Source organism: Argiope bruennichi, chromosome 3 (genome assembly GCF_947563725.1).
Source record: "Argiope bruennichi chromosome 3, qqArgBrue1.1, whole genome shotgun sequence".
Classification (NCBI taxonomy): Eukaryota; Metazoa; Arthropoda; class Arachnida; order Araneae; family Araneidae; genus Argiope; species Argiope bruennichi.
In genome coordinates, this window is record NC_079153.1 from 133,195,630 (window position 1) to 133,216,557 (window position 20,928).

The window sequence follows — 20,928 nt, forward strand, 5'->3', positions numbered from 1 at the left end:
AAAAAATGTAATATCTCAATATTTAATGTAGGGTTAGATAGATAGATAATAGATAATATTCTGTTTTTGTGTTGGAGTTATTTTAAATTCCATATTTTCTTTCTTACTTATTTATTTGTTTTCATTTGGCTTTTTCTTTTGCTACAGTTCTTCACATAACTATGGAACTGAGCTTTTTTTTTTTTTTTTTTTTAAATTTTTTTTAAAATTTTATTAAGTATATACTAAAAGATTTCATGTATTTTACTTAGACACTCATGAGATAACTGATATTTGGAATGTAAGCTTTATTTTATTAGCATTTAGATAAAGATAGATTAAAAAATTGTCACAGTTGTATCAAAATTACTCTGATCTTATTCTGTCTATTATACAGTATACTTGTATGATATATATTTTATTTCGTTTGCTAATGCATGAATGGTTAAAACCAAAAAACTCTTTGACCTAAAACTTCAGTATTATTTCTCATAAAAATCATCTCGTTTTTATAAATTGTTTGATTCACTCCTATGATTAGGTTAAATAGTATTTAATAGAAACTAAATTTAAAGTGACAAATTTTCTCTGATTAATTATATTTTAGTTGCATTTTATATTCTAAATGTTTGTGAATGAGTTCAGTCACTCAACTTATTGATTATTAATTAATTTACACCCCAAATGTTGTTATTTCAATGTATTTCCTATTAAGTGTGAAGCAAGCATTAGGCAATAATCAATTTAATAATTATTAATATATAGATCCTAGAGGTTTGGTAAATATTTAGTGCCTTGTATTTGAGCTCATATTGACTGGCACTTGTTCCACATGATGATGATTTTTACTTTGCATTTTTCATTTGCATATTTTTAATTATAAAATGTCATTAAAAATATAACCATTCAACAACAATTGTAGTTTTGCATAGCATTTTTTTTTTCTTTCTTCTGATAGTCCTATAGTTGAATTCTCTTTTCCTTTTGTCCAATTTTGTATGATATACTTCTAAATGGTTTTATCATATCTTTTGTAGATTGTTTCAGAGTTCCCGCACTCTGAAAATTCTTTGAATTTTATTTTGATGCCTTAGGGTCCTGGAAAAAAAACTTAACTTTTAATTGGATCCTTGAAAAATTGAAAGAGTTTACATCCATTATTATTTTAAATAGAAAAGAAAACCAATCAGTTATTTGATTTTGTCTTGAAAATTCCACCAATGGGAAGAAAAAAAAGTTGATATGGAAACTTTGTCAACCATGAAATATTTTTTTTCCGTGTATATTCAAAGGAATGGAAACAAACAAGATTTCCACCACTACTATCAAAAAGTCTTCCAACAGACTGAGTAGTTATATTTTTTGAATACTTAGAGTCTGAAGTGTGTTGAAAATTATTGTTCTGTAATTAATACAAAGAGATTTCAAACTTGCTGTTAGAAATATTCTTTGATAGCAGGTTTGTCAAAATATTTTTCTGTCTGATATTCAAATATATCAAATATTCTGTCAAAATTTTCATCTGTTGCTTGCTTTGTTTCAATGATCATTGCTCTTAGGAAGTGCTCTACTAAAATGTCTGGTTTATGTATGCAGTTTCATATTTGATGCTCAGCATTCAGTAAAAGTTTGCAGACAAAAAGTTACATAAATCCAAAAAACATGGATATATGCATTTTATTTTAGAATTAAAAAAACAAAAACAACAACAAGTAGGTTGAACCAGATATGTGACTTCATCTTTCATGCATCATTCCATGGTGGAAGATATTTTAAGAGACTTTCGTGTTTCTACAAACACTACAAAAAATTCTACTTGAAGGGTTTTTATCTATATGAATGATTCTTTATCAGTAAATTGAAAGGATCTTTTTAATATTATTCAACGAATCAGTATTAAAAGAATTTTCGTTATTGTTAATAAATGTGTGTAGTTGTAATCTGCATGCTGTTAACAATTCTTTTAGACATGACCAAATAATATCCATTTGGGGTACTGAACATCCTTTTATTTTAATTTAAAAAAAAGAAAATTTTGTCATAAGAAGAGAGTGTTGCATTAAAGTTTTAGAGTGGGAGATTTCTGAAAAATCTTGCATAACGAGGTATTTCAAATATGCAGCAAATTTGTTTCTATCAATTTATATCAAAATGTGGTAAAGATATAGTCATATCCACTAAACTGAGTTTTTTTTTTCTGTTCATTTACAAAACTGTTCTAATCATTTTTAATAGTCAAGTAAGACTATCAAATTTTACCATTTCTTGTGCAGAATATGAAAAAGATGGTCACTGGCTATTTGGAAACTTTCAATGTCATAAAAAAAATTATATTCTTGAAGGTTTAATAAGTCAAAATAGTATTTCCAAGTTTGATTTTTCAAAGATTTATAAGTCATCACCAGCAATGTTTCTTTCATGTTTCTTAAAATTTCTAAAAATGTTCTTGAATTTCCTGAAATTTTTTTTTCAATAATTTTTTTTTAGCTAACATTTAAAAAAAAATTCATAGTTTTGTGTAACATTTTCAAAATGCCATATATACTCATCAAAGTGTGATATAACTTTTCTATTAATTTTCAAGTATGTTCTGTTCTTAAATCCTTTTAACAATTATTGTAAATCACCAAAATATTGACATTATATTGCCCAAACAAGAAATATATTGAGCTAATTTATCATTTTATCTGTCATATTTCTTTATCTGAATATAAAAGTATGAACTTTTATAATTTTATTTTGATTTCAAGTAAAAATTTGAATGTGAAAGAATATTTTATTGTTGGTTATGTATTCATTTCTCACAGAATTCTTAAATATTGCTATTTTGTGGTAATTTTTGTATTTTAAATATTTTCTTTTATGATTTAATGCGTTTTTCTTTTTTAGTGTTATTTTTTTTATTTATTTTTTAGTATCTTCATGACAAAGGAATTCTTCACAGGGATTTGAAAACACAAAATATATTTGTGACAAAAAATAAGATAATTAAAATAGGCGACCTCGGTATTGCACAAGTTTTAAAAACAGCTGATGAGATGGCAACTAATTTCATCAGAGCACCTTATTACATGAATCCTGAAGTCTTTAATGGCAAAGATTATAACCAAAAGGTATTTGTGAAAATAAATTATTTGTTCATAAATTGTTTGTTTTTGCTCTTCTAAAATAATATTAGCATAATTTATTTTATTAACCATTGTAATAAAAATTTCTCTTATAGCATTATTATGGATGTCTTAAGTCATCATTCAAGTTGAAGTGAAATAAATAATGCCTAAGTCATTATAAATGTTTGTCTTGTGCATCTTCTTTCATATGTTTGTCTGTGATACTTCATATATACAAAAGTAATTTAGTTTTATGATATACTTCGAGATCGATACTTTGGTCCTGCTGTCCCTGATCCCTTCTCTTCTCTTCATTTCTGTTGTATTATATATATATATATAAGCTTTTTAACTGAAAAGAAAATTATATCCAAACTTATATTATATCATTCAGAGCAAAATCTGGAGCATATAAAATACAATTTAGGTAAAATGTGGACTCACAAATTATACAGTATCCTTTTTTTATATACAGTGTTCTTTTAGAACATTCAGTTGTATTATTCTGTCAAAACATGCTTATGAATATAACTTTATTTTCACTATATTTTCTAATGCTTTTCACCTAAGTATGCCTAATAAGTATCTGATAACAGGGTCGACATAATCTTAATAATCATCAATGCACTTATGGATATCATTCAATTACAAATACATTTTGCTACTAATTAAATAAATAATTTCTTATAGATAAACAAAATTATTAATATGTTGAGGAAATTAATTTTTCAATTTTTAAAATAAAATTTTTAATATATATATATAGTTTTGTTTTAGTCTAGTTGTTCCCTAGGCTTTATGAACTGGAGTACTGCTTCAGATATCCCAATGATAATTACAGGGCTGCAAAAATTGCTTCAAAACAGCCTAAGAAAATTGTGCTACATTTTTCTGGCTTTTAATCATATTTCTTAAGAGGTTAAAAAAATAACTATGTAATCTTTTGTTGCATTTCATCTCTCATTAAACTATTTTTCAATTAATATCTAATGTTCTGGCATTGCTTGAAGAATAAATGGTATTATAAACCATCAAATCTCAAAAATCCATTTTTCACTGAGTTTCAACAGTTTTCACCATTAATGTATTAATTCATATTGTTGTTTAATCATCAAATTCCCATTGATATTTCATTTATCAGATATAATAGAAGTTTTTTGATCATTTTGATATTAGTATATTTTGTGACATTTTATTCATAATAATTTTGTTTTAGACTGATGTTTGGGCTCTTGGATGTTGCATGTATGAAATTGCAGCACTGGAATCTGCATTCGTAGCTCAAGATATGCACACATTTATGAAGAAAGTTGTTAAAGGAAAGGTAAATTAAAATTTATTCAAAACATAAATTTCTTCAGTTATCTTATTCTTTTGAAAATTTGTGAATAGTTACTGTTAAGCTTTTTGTATTTTATGTGCTTGTTATTTTTATAAATTTGCTGGCATTCTTAAATCATAAGATATTTATTTCACATTTACTTGATGTTTTTTGCAATAAAATATATATTGACAAATATAATCATTATATCTATGATGAACTTTTTAATAACATGACAAAATAGAAAATTTTCTTTAAAGATGCATGTTTAACTATATAAATATATTCTGGCTTTCCTCATTATTTTTATAGATATTGTCTTTTGTAATATAAATATTACAAAATAATTATATATGAGAAATGAAATACTGATAACTATATCAAAGTGTTATTTTTTTCTCTTTGGTTGCATAACAAAGAGCAGTACTAGTTGATCTTTATAAGCTTTGTATATTACATTTTTATTACTGTTCATGGAAGAGAAATAATATGATATAACATTTCAATGAAAGGCTATGCATAATTTGTAATAATAATAATTTTTTTTCTATTATTTTCCTCAATTATTTTATTTTTATATAATATACTTTCGTAATTATTTGTTTACTACTCTTTCCCCACACATTTAATTCCAGTAAAAATTAATTTAGCTTTAGACAAAAAAAAAAAAAAAAAAAATCAATAGAATTTTAATGTAAATAAATTTTTTTAATCCACCAAGTAAAATTCAAATTCTGAGATATATTATTAGTTTATTAAATGTCAAACAAAGACCTTCTTTTTTCTAAATAAAAATCTTATTATGTGTATATCTTATATTTAATTACTGAAAAAGTTTGTTTTGAGCATTAAACTATTTAAAAATAAATCAGATCCCACATAATGATGATAATAAATAAAAATCCAAGCAAAATATTTCAGTAAAATCTTTTTCTACTTTGATTTATTATCTTATATACTTGTATGTTTATGAAACTTATACTATTATGTTTGGTATTTAATTTTCTTGATATTTTGATCAGACTGCAAAATTATTTAAACAAAAGATTAGAAAGCCATCCGACAATTATGACTGATTTAGAATTCATATCTTGGAGCCAATAGCATTTAAGAGTAAATTGTGCATTAGGCATAGTATTATTTTTTTCTCTTCATTACATTTTATATTAAAAGTAAAGTAAAAGCACTAATATTTGCTTTCATGGTGTGTCCTAAGAGTAGGCTACACTTTTCCTTTTTTCTTGATTTGAACTTTCATTCCTCTATTTTCACAACATGTAAAACCCCTCTCCTATCCCTCATATTTTCAATTTGAGCTCAACTTGTGCAGCAACATTCTTTGCGATTATTAAAAAAATATATATTTTTTAAAACTTTATCTGGCATTTTCTTTTTGTAATTTAAATATACATTTAAAATAAAACATTTGTTAATTACAGTCTATAACTTTGATTTGGGTCCTTTGATTCATTTAGAATCAAAATAGTAGTTAGTAAATTCTCAAAGCAGCACAAAATTTCTTCAAAAAATAGATTAATATTCTTGACCAAATGATATATTATTTGGGTAAAATAGCTCTATTGGCACTATAAAGCAAATCAGAGTATCCTTATAGATAGGGAAATTCTAAAATTAACACATTTCCAATCTTTTCTAGTCTCCTAGTTTTCTTTGGTTTTATTTTGTAACCATTTTCTCCCTGCTGAGTATTATTTAAGCATTTTTATTTAATATATTCTAAATTAAGTATTCAATTTACACAATTATTCTCTAAATTGAGATATTATAATTATTTTGAATGCTTTTTACTCTCACGTATATGAAGTATAGAGAAAGTATTGTATCATCAAAAAATCTGAACTTGAGATTTTGACGAATCTCCAAGTTCCTAAGTTTTTCCATCCTAAGTTCAAAAAATGCATTTTTGGAATTATCTTTGTCACAGACAGATAGATATAACTCAAAAATGCTTTGAGCTGGACAGATGAAATTTTATATATGTGTTTCACCAAATTTATAGTTTTTTATCAATTTTGGAGCAAAATTTTTTCAGAGGGATGTCTATTTGTGTGAATGTAAGTACTAAACTAAAGTACTTACCAGTCAACCTAGTGAGTACTAAACAATCAAACATAAGTAAATAAAATTTGACACACTATTTAATATCTGTCAAATTTAAAACAAAATCTGTCGAGGGATTGACATCCTATTGATCCCTTTTACAAGCTTGTAAATGCTTAACTAAAAATGCAATGATTTAAATATATGAAATTTGATGATTTTGTGAATCTGATCAAATTTTGATTTCAATTGGTTAAAAGAAGGTAATTAAAATATAAATTATATTTTCAAGTACTATTAACAGCATGCCAGGAATTAATCATCAAGAATCACACACCTTTAGGCAGGGATCATAGTTTTAGAAAAAATAATAAATTCACAGCAAAGATCAATGTTTTATAATTTTTGTTTGACATTTTCACGCGAGGCATTCCCAGCTGTACCTATGGTTCACAATTTTATGCAGGGTAACGAGGGAAATGCATTTAGAATATACAATACAGTTTGTGGGAAACATCTTCTACTGATTTCAACCAGTACTTTTATAATAAGTGGAATGTAATAAATTACACTGATATTAAAAACCTTATTTAATTCTAAAATGCTAAAAAATTAACATCTAAAGGGCAATTAAAAATAATTTTGCAACACTCTCATTTCTAAATCAACCACCCATCTTCGAATTTCTAGAACTTAGGAGTAAAATATAAGCATGTTTTTTTATTAGTGCATTATAAAAATCTGCATGCAAAAATTTATCTCTAAATATTTTTTTAATATTTTCTTTCTTATCGTATTTTTAGATACCTTCAATTCCAGCCATTTACTCCTCAGAGTTTTTCAAAATCATTTCATCTATGCTCAATCCAGATCCTGATAAAAGGCCAAGCATCACAGAACTGTTGTTAAATGAATTTGTAAGGAAATTCATCATACTTTCTCTCAATGAATTACCGCCTACGTAAGTCAGTTCTCTATTTAATTGTTTTATGTACTTTAACTTTTTAGAATTGATTTTTTTTTAAATGGAAGAATGGTAATTTTCTTAGTATGAACATTTGAGTTTTCAGTTGAAAAACTCCAGCTTCACAGTAAGGTAATTTGGAAGCTCACCACAAGCATTTCGGGAATTGCCCCCTATTTTCTTATTTCAGAAAGCAGATCCTAGAATCTTAAACCTGGTGTGCATGCTTGCTTTTCAGTATTAGATTTCATAGAAGAATTTGTGCAAATAGGTGTGTGTGTGTTTAAATTTAAAAATGTTATTTTTTTAGGTCATAAATAATTTTTATTTTTAGTAATATAATTTTTTGTGCTATGAATAAATAATAGTTTCAAATATTTCATTTTTTCAATTTTAAAATAGAATAATTCCTAAATCTTTTAAACTTCATGCGTCATGTATTTTTAAATGTGAAATTTATGTGAAAGCAGTTTTGTATTTAATGTATTGTACTTTTATACAATTGATATTTTCTGTAGCATAAATGTAATTTTCTTTTCTTTCTAATAAGAAAAAATTCCTCTGAGCCTTCAAAGCTCTAAATGTGCACTCAAATAAGATAAGGAATGCACAGCTTCATGAGCTAAAGTTGTGTAAAATTTTATATATAATTACATAGTTTTATTATATTCTTCTGTTTAGATATAGCCCATTTTAACAATCAAACAGCAATTTTTGTTTTATGAAGAGCATGAATGAAATATGAAAATATGCTGGCTCAGTCATTTGATAAAATACGTTAATTTAGTTTTGCTTTGTGTAAAACTTAAATTACTATTTGGTCATAAAACAATATCTATATTGACATAAATTCACCTGTCTCAGTACATTCCTCATTCCTATATCTTATAATAGCAGTTATTCAGTGATGGCATTAGAAAAAATTATTGTTGACTTTTCAGATATTGTTTTCAAAATTAATCTCAATATCATCTTTGTAATCTATTTTTGTATTGCTTTTTCATATTTCTAAACAGATATGAAAAGTTTTTGTAATGTTGTATTTTAAATGTTATCCTTTAGAAACATTATAAGATAAAGCAAGAAACTTAATAAATTATCATTTTATACACAATGTAATTATAGTAAGCAACTTATTATTTTCAAAGGTGCTGTTTTTATATCATTAAAAAAAAATCGCAGTTGCAAATAGAATTGATATGCAAATCATAGAAGGAATTTAATTGAAGACCTTGGCAAAAAGGCCTTTAATAACTGAAGTGAAATTAATTATCTGTATTATTTCGAAGGCACTATATTCAGCATAATAAATAAGTATATTTTAAGGTTCAATTATCTTATAAGAAATAAACAAGTAATAAATATATAGGACCATCTAGTTTTTAAAACACTTTCTATATTTTGATGTACATATTTTAAATATATGCCAACTTTGACTGTATAAAGAATATAGTGTGAGCTTCACATGTTTAAGTTCAGAGAGTCGTTCTGTTTAAAATGGTGGATGGTAATGATAATAAAAAAAGTTTCTACCCAGGGAGTATGATAATGCACACAGCTCTCCCCTCCCATATTCCAGTTTAATAATTCAGCATATAACATATATCAGCATAAACTTAAATTTCCTTAATTATTTCAGCACCTACAAGAATTGTCTCGTTCAGACATTTTCCTAAGTGCTTAATCAGCAAATTAGATTCACTGATGTATTTGACATAAATGAAAATATTCTTTTTACTAGGTGCAAGAATTTATTTTTCTACTACATCAATCAATTGTAGATCTTCAAACTAATTTTATTCAATATAAAGAAAAAAAATTATAAATATTTTGTGATTGATGAGATTCCAAAAAGAGATAATTGTGACTGTTTATTATCAATAAGTATAATTAATTCTGTCTTAAATTTCATTTTTTGATTTCAAAATGCACTCATCAAGCAGAATGGTGACAGAACCAAGCAATCAGGGAATTTTATCAATTTGAAAAAATTAGAAGAAATACCAATGACGGAATTTCGTACTAAGCGTGCACGGGATCAGCAATCATTGGATCATTTTTTTTACCTGCATTTTTATTTTACATTAAATATCTGGCTACTATTAACTGAAATTTGTTTTCAATTTTAGGCTCAATTCTTCAAGTAGAGCCTGTAGTAGAAGTACTCCAAGTTTAGCAGATGGACATAGACCCTTAAGTAGACTATTTGATGCAGGAAACAATAATTCAACACAAAAAGTTTGCAAAATAAAAGGAAACTTAACAAATGCAGCCACAATCAGAACTGTTCCTGATTCAAATGGAAATGGTGATGGAAATGATAACAGTCAGTATCATGCAAATCATATACCAGTGTTGAATGCTAACAAAAATTCTGAAAGCAAAATATCTATTTCTAATTCAAACATTAAAGGTGCAAATGGCAATGTTGTAGTTAAGAAACAAATTGCTGATCATCATTGCGATTTAAAAGAGAACAATCAATCAGAAATCATTTCTGTTACTTCATCTAATAGTTCTAGAAGCACTCCAAATAGCAACATTCAGAAACTACGTAATGAAAAATCATTTACTCTGCTCAATAATCTTTGTTATACTATCAGACAATCAAGGCTTCAAAACTGGCAAGACACAAGAAATGAATTTTTTCCTGCCCTACCAAAAGTCAAACATTCATATGGTGATAGTCCACCTAAGTCTGCTGAAGAATTGTATTTTCATTCTAATAGAAATGAATTATTAAAAAGATGTTCTCTAAGTGCATTTGAAATTCACTCACATAAAAGATTTGAGAATACTGACAAACTACCTCAGATTACAGCTGATGAACTTCAGATGTCTTCATTGTCTGCTGTTGTAGTAGATAAAATAAATCTTCCTATCCTAGAAAATTCTAATCTGCCATCTCATAATAATAATAATGATGATGATGGTGAAACCATACCATGGGAATGCACCACTAAGGATGATCATTTTGATAGATTATTGATACAGAATATCATGGAATGTAATGATGCAAAACAGGTATCTTTTCTTTATTTATTTTAAAACTTTATAGATACTTCAATTTTAGAATAGAATGTCTTTGTTTCATAGTGAATATAATTTTAAGATGAGATTTGAATCATATATCAATTAAATGGATTAAGTTAAGAAAAATTGATAGTTATTCAGATGATATTTTAAGTTTACCTTGAATGAAAAACAAATGTCTGTCAATCATAAGAGAACAATATTTTTTAAATCTATTCATAAAAAAATTCAGAAAATATTTTATGACACATTTCCTAGTTTCTATGATAAAAATTTTTATATATAATAAAAGAATTTAAAGCATTTTTTTTTTTTTTTGAAATGCCATAATTTCTTTAGATTTTAAGTGTTCATTTTTTTTCTCTCCCGAATTAAAAAAAAAGAACTGATTTACTGTTTTTGCTTCTGTTGTAGTACCACATCAAATTATTCACCAAATTGTAATTTCTTTTCAAAAGGAAATAAGACTGTTAACTTTTCTATCTCTTTTTACGTAAAAAAATGAAGAGAGGAAGAGAAAAGTGATAAAAGAAAGAATGTTGATTTCAATCAAATGCAATGCAATTCCTTTATATGTACAACAGTTTTTCTTTTTTTTTTGGGGGGGGGAGGGAATTTATTAAATATAATATTTAAAGCAACAGATAATATTTCTAAAACTTAAATTGTTTTCACATACTTATACATTTTAAACATATGTGCTATTTCTGATAGACATTTTAGTTTTTTATGCATTGAACATGAGATTAATTTTAAGAAGCATTATTTCTTCACTATTTTAAATTCTGGATATATATATTTAATTTTTAGGATGGTTTTGCAAAGTCTACAGGACATCAGCTCAGAAGAGAGATATTAAAGTTGAATGAAATTTCAAATTCAACATCTATAGTATGAGATTTCACAATCTGAGAGTCAGAGATTGTCATCATAGCAATATTTATAGTCCAGGTCATCAAGTAAATTTCATTGTTTATTTTCTTTCTAGTCATTATAAATGTACAAATTTATTCAGAAGGAATACTTTTTTCTTTGTATACAATTTTTAAGATCATGTTGATGTGTATTTTCTCATGTTTAAAAATTGTTTCTTCATCATTAGAATTTTTTTTTAAATACCTTTCTTTCTGTGATATTTTAGATTATTTATTTGAATTTGCACAATCTTCCATTATTTAGACTTTAGTGTTATATTTGAAATTGCTAGAATAAATTTAAAATTGAATCTGCAGTTGCGAATTTTTTTTCATGTAACTGACTCACTTTGCATTTGGAAAAAAAAGGTATAATTAATAATTTTTGCTTAGAAAATAGTTTAACAACATCAGTTTGAAATCTTAAATGTCATGTTTATCAAATAAATTACTTTGACCAAGAAATATTGCATTATAACAAAATCAACGATTTGAAGTTGGGATTAGCTTTTTTAAAAACTATTTTTGATAAAGATTTTTATAAGATTTATTTTGTGCCTGCATTACTCTTAAACAAATATTGCTTGTGTTCTAAGATGCAATAATAATTAATAAAGTATAAATTGAAAGCAATTTATAATAAATTGTGGTAAATTTCTTATCAGAGTTAATACAAACACAGCTATCAATAATTTTTAAACTTACTAAGATTTCCTTAATATAAAGCTAACTTTAAAAAGTATTCATTTTAGCTGTACTTCTATTGTGTATATTTATCAGCTTCAAAAGTTTTCATCCTGGAACCATATAAATGGAATTTGAATTGTACTTTTACATAATACTAAGTCGTGTAATTTTTCATATTACAGTTTTCCAAGTCAAAAAGAAAATTGGTAGTATATTTGATTCTAGTTCATAAATGAAAATAATTATAATAGGTATCATATTTTAGAATGAACTTTTATCTCTCCATATTCATGTTCTTACATCAAATTGTATGTGTCTTAATCTTGGATGAAATCTGCCGAAAGTAGCAATTACTTTCTGAACTAGTGACTAAATTTGATTCATTGTATTATCCAATTACAAAAAAAGTACTATATATATATAATGAAGATAACAATGTATTAAGCTTATAAGGAACTTATGTTGAAGTCTCTCTTTAACTCTTCATAATTAAAGAAGTATTTAATTTTCTTTATTATTATCATTTTTAATTCAAATATTTTTTTCTTGTGTTGGAATGATTTAAACTATATCAAGAAGCAGTTAATCAGATATTTTATACATATTATGCCAAAATTTAAAACACTTAAAAGTTCATGCCTTTGATTTAGAAATATATATTGTTTATACATAAAAAATTTAATTACAATCCAAATATTTTTTTTTATTTATTCAAAAAATATGTCTTTGAATGAAAATAAAAATCCTAGATGATTAATGGAAATTAACAAAAATGATTTGAAATTAAAATATCAATTAAAACTACGTTAAGAAAGGAAGTTTTATCTGCTGAAGGGAAGGAATAAAATCAAGAGCATTAGGATTCTTCCACAAAATGCCTGCCATTGCAACAGAAATAGCAGTCACTCCAACAGAAATTAATATCATTTGTTTCTTCCTGCTACATGTTGGTATGGTTTCTACTATTACATCAGCTGGAATATAATGTCCTTGATCTTGAACCTAAATTATAAAGAACAGAATAAGAAATTAATTAAAAAAACTGTTTCATAAATATTATGCCTTTTCTTTTACTAAGAAATATTATATCTACATAATTAACACTATATAACAATGTTACATATAACCTTTTTAGACTTTAACCTTCTTTTTGTCTTGATCTAAATTCATTTCTATTCTTTTTAATGTTTACAAATATTCTAATGCTGACAATACATCAATTGAAATCACTGTAATAATTTTTTCTTGGTTATAAATTAAATTCATAGTGGCATAATTAAAATCAAACATCACATTATCTAGAATTTTTCTTGAAAAAAAAAAAAGGCCAAAGATTAATGAAAATTACATTTTTTTTAATGTTTTGAAATCAAAATTTTAAAAAAGAAGAGTATTTATTATAGTAACGAAAAGGTTTACCTGATTTTATAACCATAATAAAATGGCTACTAAATGTCATCAAAACATAGATCTCTATTTAAAGTAGTTTATTAAGATTTAACATGCCAATTTAGAGCAATTCTTTGATGATGTACTTAAAAGTTTTATTGTATTTGGATTTAACTACAATTCAATTTATTTTTAATGTATAACTGTTACTCTGATAATAGATACAATATTAAAAGAAACTGAATGAAAAATTTCCATTTAAAATTATTACTAGAAGTTATGAAATGCTCTTACACACATTAAATATAAAAATATTTTACATAAACAAGAAATGGTTTAAAAACAGCATATAAAAACAACAAAAAATTTAGTTTTTCATTTGTTTGTATGAAAAATATTTAATGAATATGTCAAATAAGCGACATCAGTTTTTAGTAAAAATTAGAAATACCTGTAATTAAATTTCTTACCTTTTCTAAATGCATCTTTAAAAACCGCAGTTCTTCTATTAATTGTTGCTGAGCATTGACTAAACTAACATCAGTTTCTTGTATCAAATCATAAACATTTCCAGCATCCTAAAAATTAATATTGGTCCTAGATAAATTACCAGCTATATCAATATTTTCCTTTATTACTATGAATTCATAATATTATCATTTTTAAATTTTATCCTTTCTCTCTATAGATAGTGTTATTTGAGACACAATCACTTCTACCATTTTTTTCAGTTTTGTGTAATTTAATAACTGATCAATAAATTATTTTACTGATTACTTAAAAAAAATACTGTCAATTTTCTTTTCTTACAATTTGTTCAATTCCTGTATATAGCCTCTGATGAGGTGGGGGAGGAGTGAAGTTGACTTTTTACACTGCTTTTAAAAGAATAAAAATCTCGTAAGTACATTTTATTAAATAAACATGAGGATTAACAAAGCACTCTTATGGCAATCTTTTTCTTGAGTGCTTTAATTACTAATTTTTAAATTATTTTTCCTAACAATAGTATGATTGTCAGTGAAGTTTTTGAAGATAATTGCATTATTTTAAAACTGTTCTTTATGGAAATCTTTATTTATTGTAAAAGGAAATACTATGGACATACATATAAAAAAAGGTATATTTCTTTTTGTGGCCAAAATTTTATCAGAAAATTCTGATCCATGATAAACACACCTGAAGTTAAAAGTCTGAATCACACTCAAAGCAATTTTATTTGTCTAATACTGCCTCCAAGTATTCAAAAATGACAAATATCCCTTGAAATTAATTTTGTAGTTTCTGCAAAAACAGATTTTTGATAGACAGATTCTAATCAGTACTAAATTAAAAATATAAGAGTCGATTTAATGAATGTTTATAACATTGTTTGAAAAATACTATATTCAAGAAGAAAATGGCATTAAATATTTACAAACTTGGCTGTAAATAAAGAAATACTGCAGCTTAACAATGCATTCAACATGGTTTTTCACTGCTACAAAAGCTCTTTAAAAAATATATATATATATTTACCTTTTTTTTTATTCTGATTTTAAAATTCTTAGTAAAATATATTTTGCAAAAGAACATGACTAAATAAGTGATATTTCCTTAGAAAATAAGAGCATCATTGCCTTAAATTTCCTTCACTTTTAAATCTAAGTTTTATAAAGCAAATGCAATTTTTTGTTTCTCTTTCAGCATTACAAAATTAAAATAAATTATGCAACATAGTCAAAGTCAAGTAAATAATTTCAAGTATTTTTAATTAAACCTCAAATATTTCTATATAATTAGAACCTTTAATTGTGCTAGGAAACAAGATCATGTTTGATTGCATAAAACTAAAGGAAATCAGTTTTATAATTTTTTTCAACAAAAACATTTAACATTTACATACAGCATTTTAATTAATACAAACTAATCACTGATTATTAAGAATTATAATAAAATATACTGACTTGTGAAAGCTCAAGAATTCTGGGTTGGGCTTGAATTTGTAAACGTATATATTTAACAGATGTAGAAATATATTTAAGATGTTTTGCTATATTTGCCATCATTCCTACAGCATCTGGACAACTATAAAAAAAAACCCAACCAAATGTTAAATTTCAGAAGCAATAAACAAAAAGAAATATTTAAATTGTTCATTCTACATACCTAATGTATTGTTTTTCTTTTAAATTAGGCAAACTAGATTGTTTCCATTCTGCTTTATGAACAGATTTACAAGCTTCTAATAATTTATTTCGTACTCCAACTTGAGTGATACCAATCTGAAGTGAGAAAATATGAAAGTAATGAATACTATTTATGCAAAGATATAAATTAGCCACAAAAAAAATAGTAAATAATGAATATCATCATAACAATAATATATATATATATATACTACTAAATAATGTACTGGTCTTATATATATCTATTTTACAATTTGTATTGCTTTGTAGTTTATTTTTATTTTATATGATTAACTTTAAAGACTTTATTACACAGCCGGCGTACTAATATAGAAACATAACTTCATAAATGGGTTTGACCAGCTAAATGCAGAATCAGATTTTCAACTGAAAGACAAATATGTGAATTGTGGCATGTATAAATTTCTGTATCGCAATAAGGATCAAGCATCCTTTTACTAGTGGAATACTACTACAAACATTCTTGTTTTTTTGGCAACATTCATCCTACAACATCAAATTCTAACAGCCCTCATGTGGCTTTGAAAAAAAGCCATTAATCCAAAAAATAAATGAAACCATTTGTAATACAAATTTATACTGGAAAGTTGCAAATAAGCTAAAAAAATTCCATTTATATCTATTGTGATACATGTAAAGCATTTAGGGTCAATTCAAATTAGGATTCCTTAGTAAAATTTTTTGCTGCTTGTCATATCAAGAACATTTTTTTGTTTCAAGCAATTGTTTTGTTACAAATTTGAATAATATTAATAAAGAAATATTACATTAGAGCTTAATTTTTTAATTCATTCTTAAGCACTAAATGAATAAATCATTAATATATAAAATATTACAGAGATATTATTTTCTGTTAACCTTAACAAACAATTTTGCTTGTATTACTATGACAAGTCTAACCTTAATTTCTTAAAAATAATTACTATTAAATTGTTTTTAAATAAAATATTTGGTTAATTTTACATTAATCGCATATAAGAGATATATTGAAACCTAATATGTGCCATAGTATACAGGAAAGACCTTAATGCCTAAAAAAAACACTATGATAGTTTTCAAATTTCCATTAAGAATTTTTACAGTCAATGCTTTAAATAATATAGAATTGGTATGTCAAATTTTAAAAAAGCATTTTCATACAATTTTTTTCCCCTTTTCATTTTAAGAATTAAAAGTCAAATATATTATAAAATTTTTCTGTAAAGAAAGTGTACACGAAAAGTAAACACAACAAAGCAAGTAAAGTTACAGGTGCATGCACATTGTATCATACAGTGCAACGTTTAGTTATACACTAATGTATGTCATTGAGTTAGTTCTGCAATAATTATGTCACATGAATAGACCATACTACAACTAGAGAGGATTCAAATTAATCAACTTTTCTATGTGTTAAAGTGCCATTTTATTCAAATTAGGCCATAAAAGAGCTTTCTATAATGTTGAAAAAAATAGGAAGTAAAATCAAAATATTTTGCATTCTTGATCACACGTAATGACTTAAACAGTGTTAAGAGTATGCTGCGAACCCAGAAATCTGCTCAATTGTAATATTTCACTAATCAATGAAGATTTACAAATATTAAGTTAAAAGTATCCTAGTTAAATAATTATTGATGAAACCAGATATGAAAATATAACTTTACTGATATAATCTACTGATTTCTTTTTATACAATCTTAATATTACTAAATTTTTGTGTCTAATTGAAAAAAATCAAGTCTACATGTTTAAAAAAATAACTAAATCCCTAGACTTTGTAAAAACAACAACAAGAGAAGTTGTTAATTGAGAATTAAAGAAAAACAGTTTAAAACACATAAAAAATTACAATGTGCAGCAAATTTACACAATCACATTTTCAACAAATTCTAATTCATTTTCATAAACTCATTACATTAAAAAAGTTATATATAATTTTAGGTTTAGAAATTATTTTAAACTTTTTTTTTTATCTTATCCTATACATAAAAATTTAAATTGTCATCTTGTTTGTCATAAATGATTTTAACAATCATTAATCATTTAGCAATTATACTTATTGGAAAAATATATTTAATATAACGCAGTTACCTTTTCAAGTTCAGTATCATCCATAATAAGAAGGTCATCAAAACTTAATTGATGCTCTAAAAATATAGGAATAAGTTCTCCACAGCCTACACCATTTAAAAATAATTCTAACCTTCCAACTGTTGCAAATTTCTTTGAATCTGCTTCTCTATGAATAAAGATAAATGCATATTATATATATATATATCTTTATTTTGTAAAATTTGAAAGTATATCATATTCAACAATGCTCAATTTTCTAATCAAATATAAAAACAAATTAATGCCTTACTTTGATATATCAAGTGCAGAAAGTCCCTTTTTTACTATTAAATCTTTACAGCTTTCTGTGGATGAATCTTCTTTTATAAAATGTCCGTTCTGAAGTAATGACACTATCTGAAACATGCATATTAGAGACTTACTTAAAAAGGAAAAACAATATACTGAAGACATAAAACATCATAATCATCTATCCAAAATCTTGATTTAACTTTACCTCATTCAACTTCAATATCTGTAGGCACTATCAGTTTCTGGCATAGACATTCCTAAAGACAAAAGTCCCCACACAAGTCTGACAATATCTACAAATTACATCTCAGTCAATTACGAATTTGAAGGAACTACCCCATAAATATTTGATTTTGGTAGCCAGCACAGTAGTTAGAGCTCTTAAATCATATTCCTGAAAACCTGTGCACACAATTTTGGTTTTTTTGGGGAAAAGCAGATTTCCATAAAACTGGTTCAGAGTAGCATTCAAGTAGTCAGCAGTTCTCATAGTGCTGCTCACAACTACATTATTCTAGGGCTGACTAAATGAATATCTTCTACAGAATAACTGCACCTTCACAGCCTAAACTGGTTTGTGGTTGGTCAATTAATCCAAGAACTGTTTCCTTCCTATTGATAAATTCTGACTCTTGTCACTAATGTGAAGTAAGAAAAATACCATCCACTGATATGAGAAATAATTTGACTAGGAAATAGTTTTTCCATGTACAAGACTTCAATGACAATGCTCACAATCACTGAATAAATAATGGTAATGCCAAGTAACTAGGAGGCTATTTTCTCAAAACATTCTAAAGTTCTCTCAAATAAAAGTGTTATTCCTCTCTTCCATAAAAAATTGTGGATCTTGGGTAAGTGCCATTCAAAGGAAAGAAATGCCTTGCATGGCATTTGTGCACAATAATTACAAAATATTGATCTTTGGCATGAATTTAACATTTTTATTGAATCTATCAAGCAATCCTTGGCGAGATTTTTGGTGAAAGATCCCTAGCTTGCGGTTATTAGAACCTGAAAATTGAATTTGTTTTTTAGACGCATTTTTCCAATCGACAGAAACCAAAATTTGAGACAGAACTACAATTGTAGTTAAAAAAAAAAAAAATAAGTCTTTGCATTTTGAATTATTGCATTTACAAGCTTTTGAAAGTACTGATTGATAGATTATCAAATCCATTGACAGATTTATTTCAAAATTTGATACAAATCTATATTTTTGGTGATAAATTATATTAAATTTTATACATCTAGCTCTCTATGTATTTGTTGTGTTATTTCATAATCAAAGAAGCAGATAGGCAGATTCTCTCTGAATGGATTTTGTTCAAAATCTGACAGAAATTTACAGATTTGGTGTAAAGAATATATAATGAATTTCTTCCTCACTCAACGCAATTTTTAAACACCTTCATCACAGATAGACAGACATTTTCCAAACTCATGGAAATGTGGAAACTTATCAAAATCTCAAATTTCGATTTTTTGAGTATTACAAACTTTTTTTGTACTTGCCATACAAGAAAATAAAAGTGGATTCTTAGAACATGTGCAGTCTCATATCCAATATTGTCTGCAAAAACTATGCCAAGTTCTAATTTCAAGACCACATATGACAGCAATAGGATTTGGAATAAAATCACAATTATGGTTGACTAATTCTATCAGGAAATATTAGAATTGCAATTACAATTAAATTGGTAAAAAAAATCACGAAAATCATGTACAGAACTCAGTTATGCCAGCAGAAAACAAACAGGCTTGAATAAATATATACTTAAGAATTCCAGACTAAAGTACCTCTAATCAACCATGAAGATAAGGAGAAAGGAACTAAGTTTTGAGTTTTTTACTTAACTATAGTCAAAGGCAGTGCTTCAATTGTGAGTGATTTTGAAGAACTAATCTTTACTATCAAAAGTTAGGAAAACTGTACTTATATGATATAGGAACCACAGAATATATGCAAAATAAAAACCAAGTTCTACAAAAATTCTTCAGGCTTTTTAAAGTACTGCAAATTTTATAATTAGCTCCTCCCCCCTTTTTTCCCTGCACTCTTCATGATCGGCTTGGATTATGATGAAAAGCAAGTTGACTAAAATTAGTCACAGGTTTCTTTTTGTTTTTTTATAATAATAATCCCTTTTTATTTCAATAAACTTATACTATTTTTTTTCCTAATCCTTAGTGTTTTTCTAACAAATAGTAAATTTTGCATGTCAAATATATTACATGTATCATGTCATAAACCTTTAATTATAGCTCACAACTGTAAACGAAAGACCATCGAGTTTAAATGTGTTCCAAGACTCCCATCCTCATTGATTTTCACAAGATAGTGAGTTGAAATGAACTTATTCACATACCACAGTACGAGAATAAGTTGACTATCTTTGATGTTTTCAAAATGTTAATTTTCTGTCATTAATGCCATGACAATCTGCTTTTTGGTACACACTTAAATCACAATCATTTACCATGATAAGAGTAAAAACAAACATTCTGATGAAGCTGATTATCATCCTAAAATTATTTATATTTCTATGATTGGCACATGTATTTTTGGACTACCAGATTTCTAATGATAAGGAAGATTTCTCCCATGGAAAAGGATCATAAGGTATTGTTCTCTTCAATGTAAATTTTAATGTGAATAATGAATACTTAACTAAAGACTAAACTATTATAATGAGTATACATAAAGTATGTAAAATTAAATTAGCTTTTTTCTTCTTCCCAGTATTGAATCCTGTGCACTCCACAAAAGGAAATTCAGATTTTTGAAGCATTAAATTAAGCATCTATGTTTTAAAATGAATAGCTTGTAATTTTTTGAACTAAAATAAATTTTTATATTCGATTTTCACCAAAAATTTAAATTAGCAGTACACAGAACTAATGCATTTTAATAGAGTTTTTACTTTTTAAATGA

General features: G+C 25.8%; 2 protein-coding genes across 7 annotated transcripts in view; one reads left to right on the forward strand and one right to left on the reverse strand.

The window, feature by feature from the left end:
- The window catches only part of LOC129964147 (serine/threonine-protein kinase Nek1-like), a 54,816-nt gene extending 43,181 nt beyond the window's left edge, over positions 1-11,635 (forward strand). For both annotated transcript variants that reach the window (XM_056078855.1, XM_056078854.1), the window contains exons 3-7: positions 2,895-3,092; positions 4,306-4,413; positions 7,275-7,432; positions 9,565-10,459; positions 11,279-11,635. In XM_056078855.1, coding sequence (XP_055934830.1) covers positions 2,895-3,092; positions 4,306-4,413; positions 7,275-7,432; positions 9,565-10,459; positions 11,279-11,365 — 1,446 coding nt within the window. In that variant the 3' untranslated portion in view covers positions 11,366-11,635. The remainder of the gene's footprint in view (positions 1-2,894; positions 3,093-4,305; positions 4,414-7,274; positions 7,433-9,564; positions 10,460-11,278) is intronic.
- A 1,137-nt stretch (positions 11,636-12,772) lies between these two features.
- Positions 12,773-20,928, reverse strand: part of LOC129964298 (ankyrin repeat, SAM and basic leucine zipper domain-containing protein 1-like) — a 34,819-nt gene continuing 26,663 nt past the window's right edge. For 3 of the 5 annotated variants that reach the window (XM_056079072.1, XM_056079075.1, XM_056079076.1), the window contains exons 7-12: positions 17,992-18,098; positions 17,721-17,868; positions 15,607-15,722; positions 15,405-15,525; positions 13,929-14,036; positions 12,775-13,071 (exon numbers count right to left, since the gene is read on the reverse strand). In XM_056079072.1, coding sequence (XP_055935047.1) covers positions 12,871-13,071; positions 13,929-14,036; positions 15,405-15,525; positions 15,607-15,722; positions 17,721-17,868; positions 17,992-18,098 — 801 coding nt within the window. In that variant the 3' untranslated portion in view covers positions 12,775-12,870. Of the gene's footprint in view, positions 13,072-13,928; positions 14,037-15,404; positions 15,526-15,606; positions 15,723-17,720; positions 17,869-17,991; positions 18,099-20,928 lie in introns of all 5 variants that reach the window. The other 2 variants (XM_056079074.1, XM_056079073.1) reach the window with 2 other exon arrangements.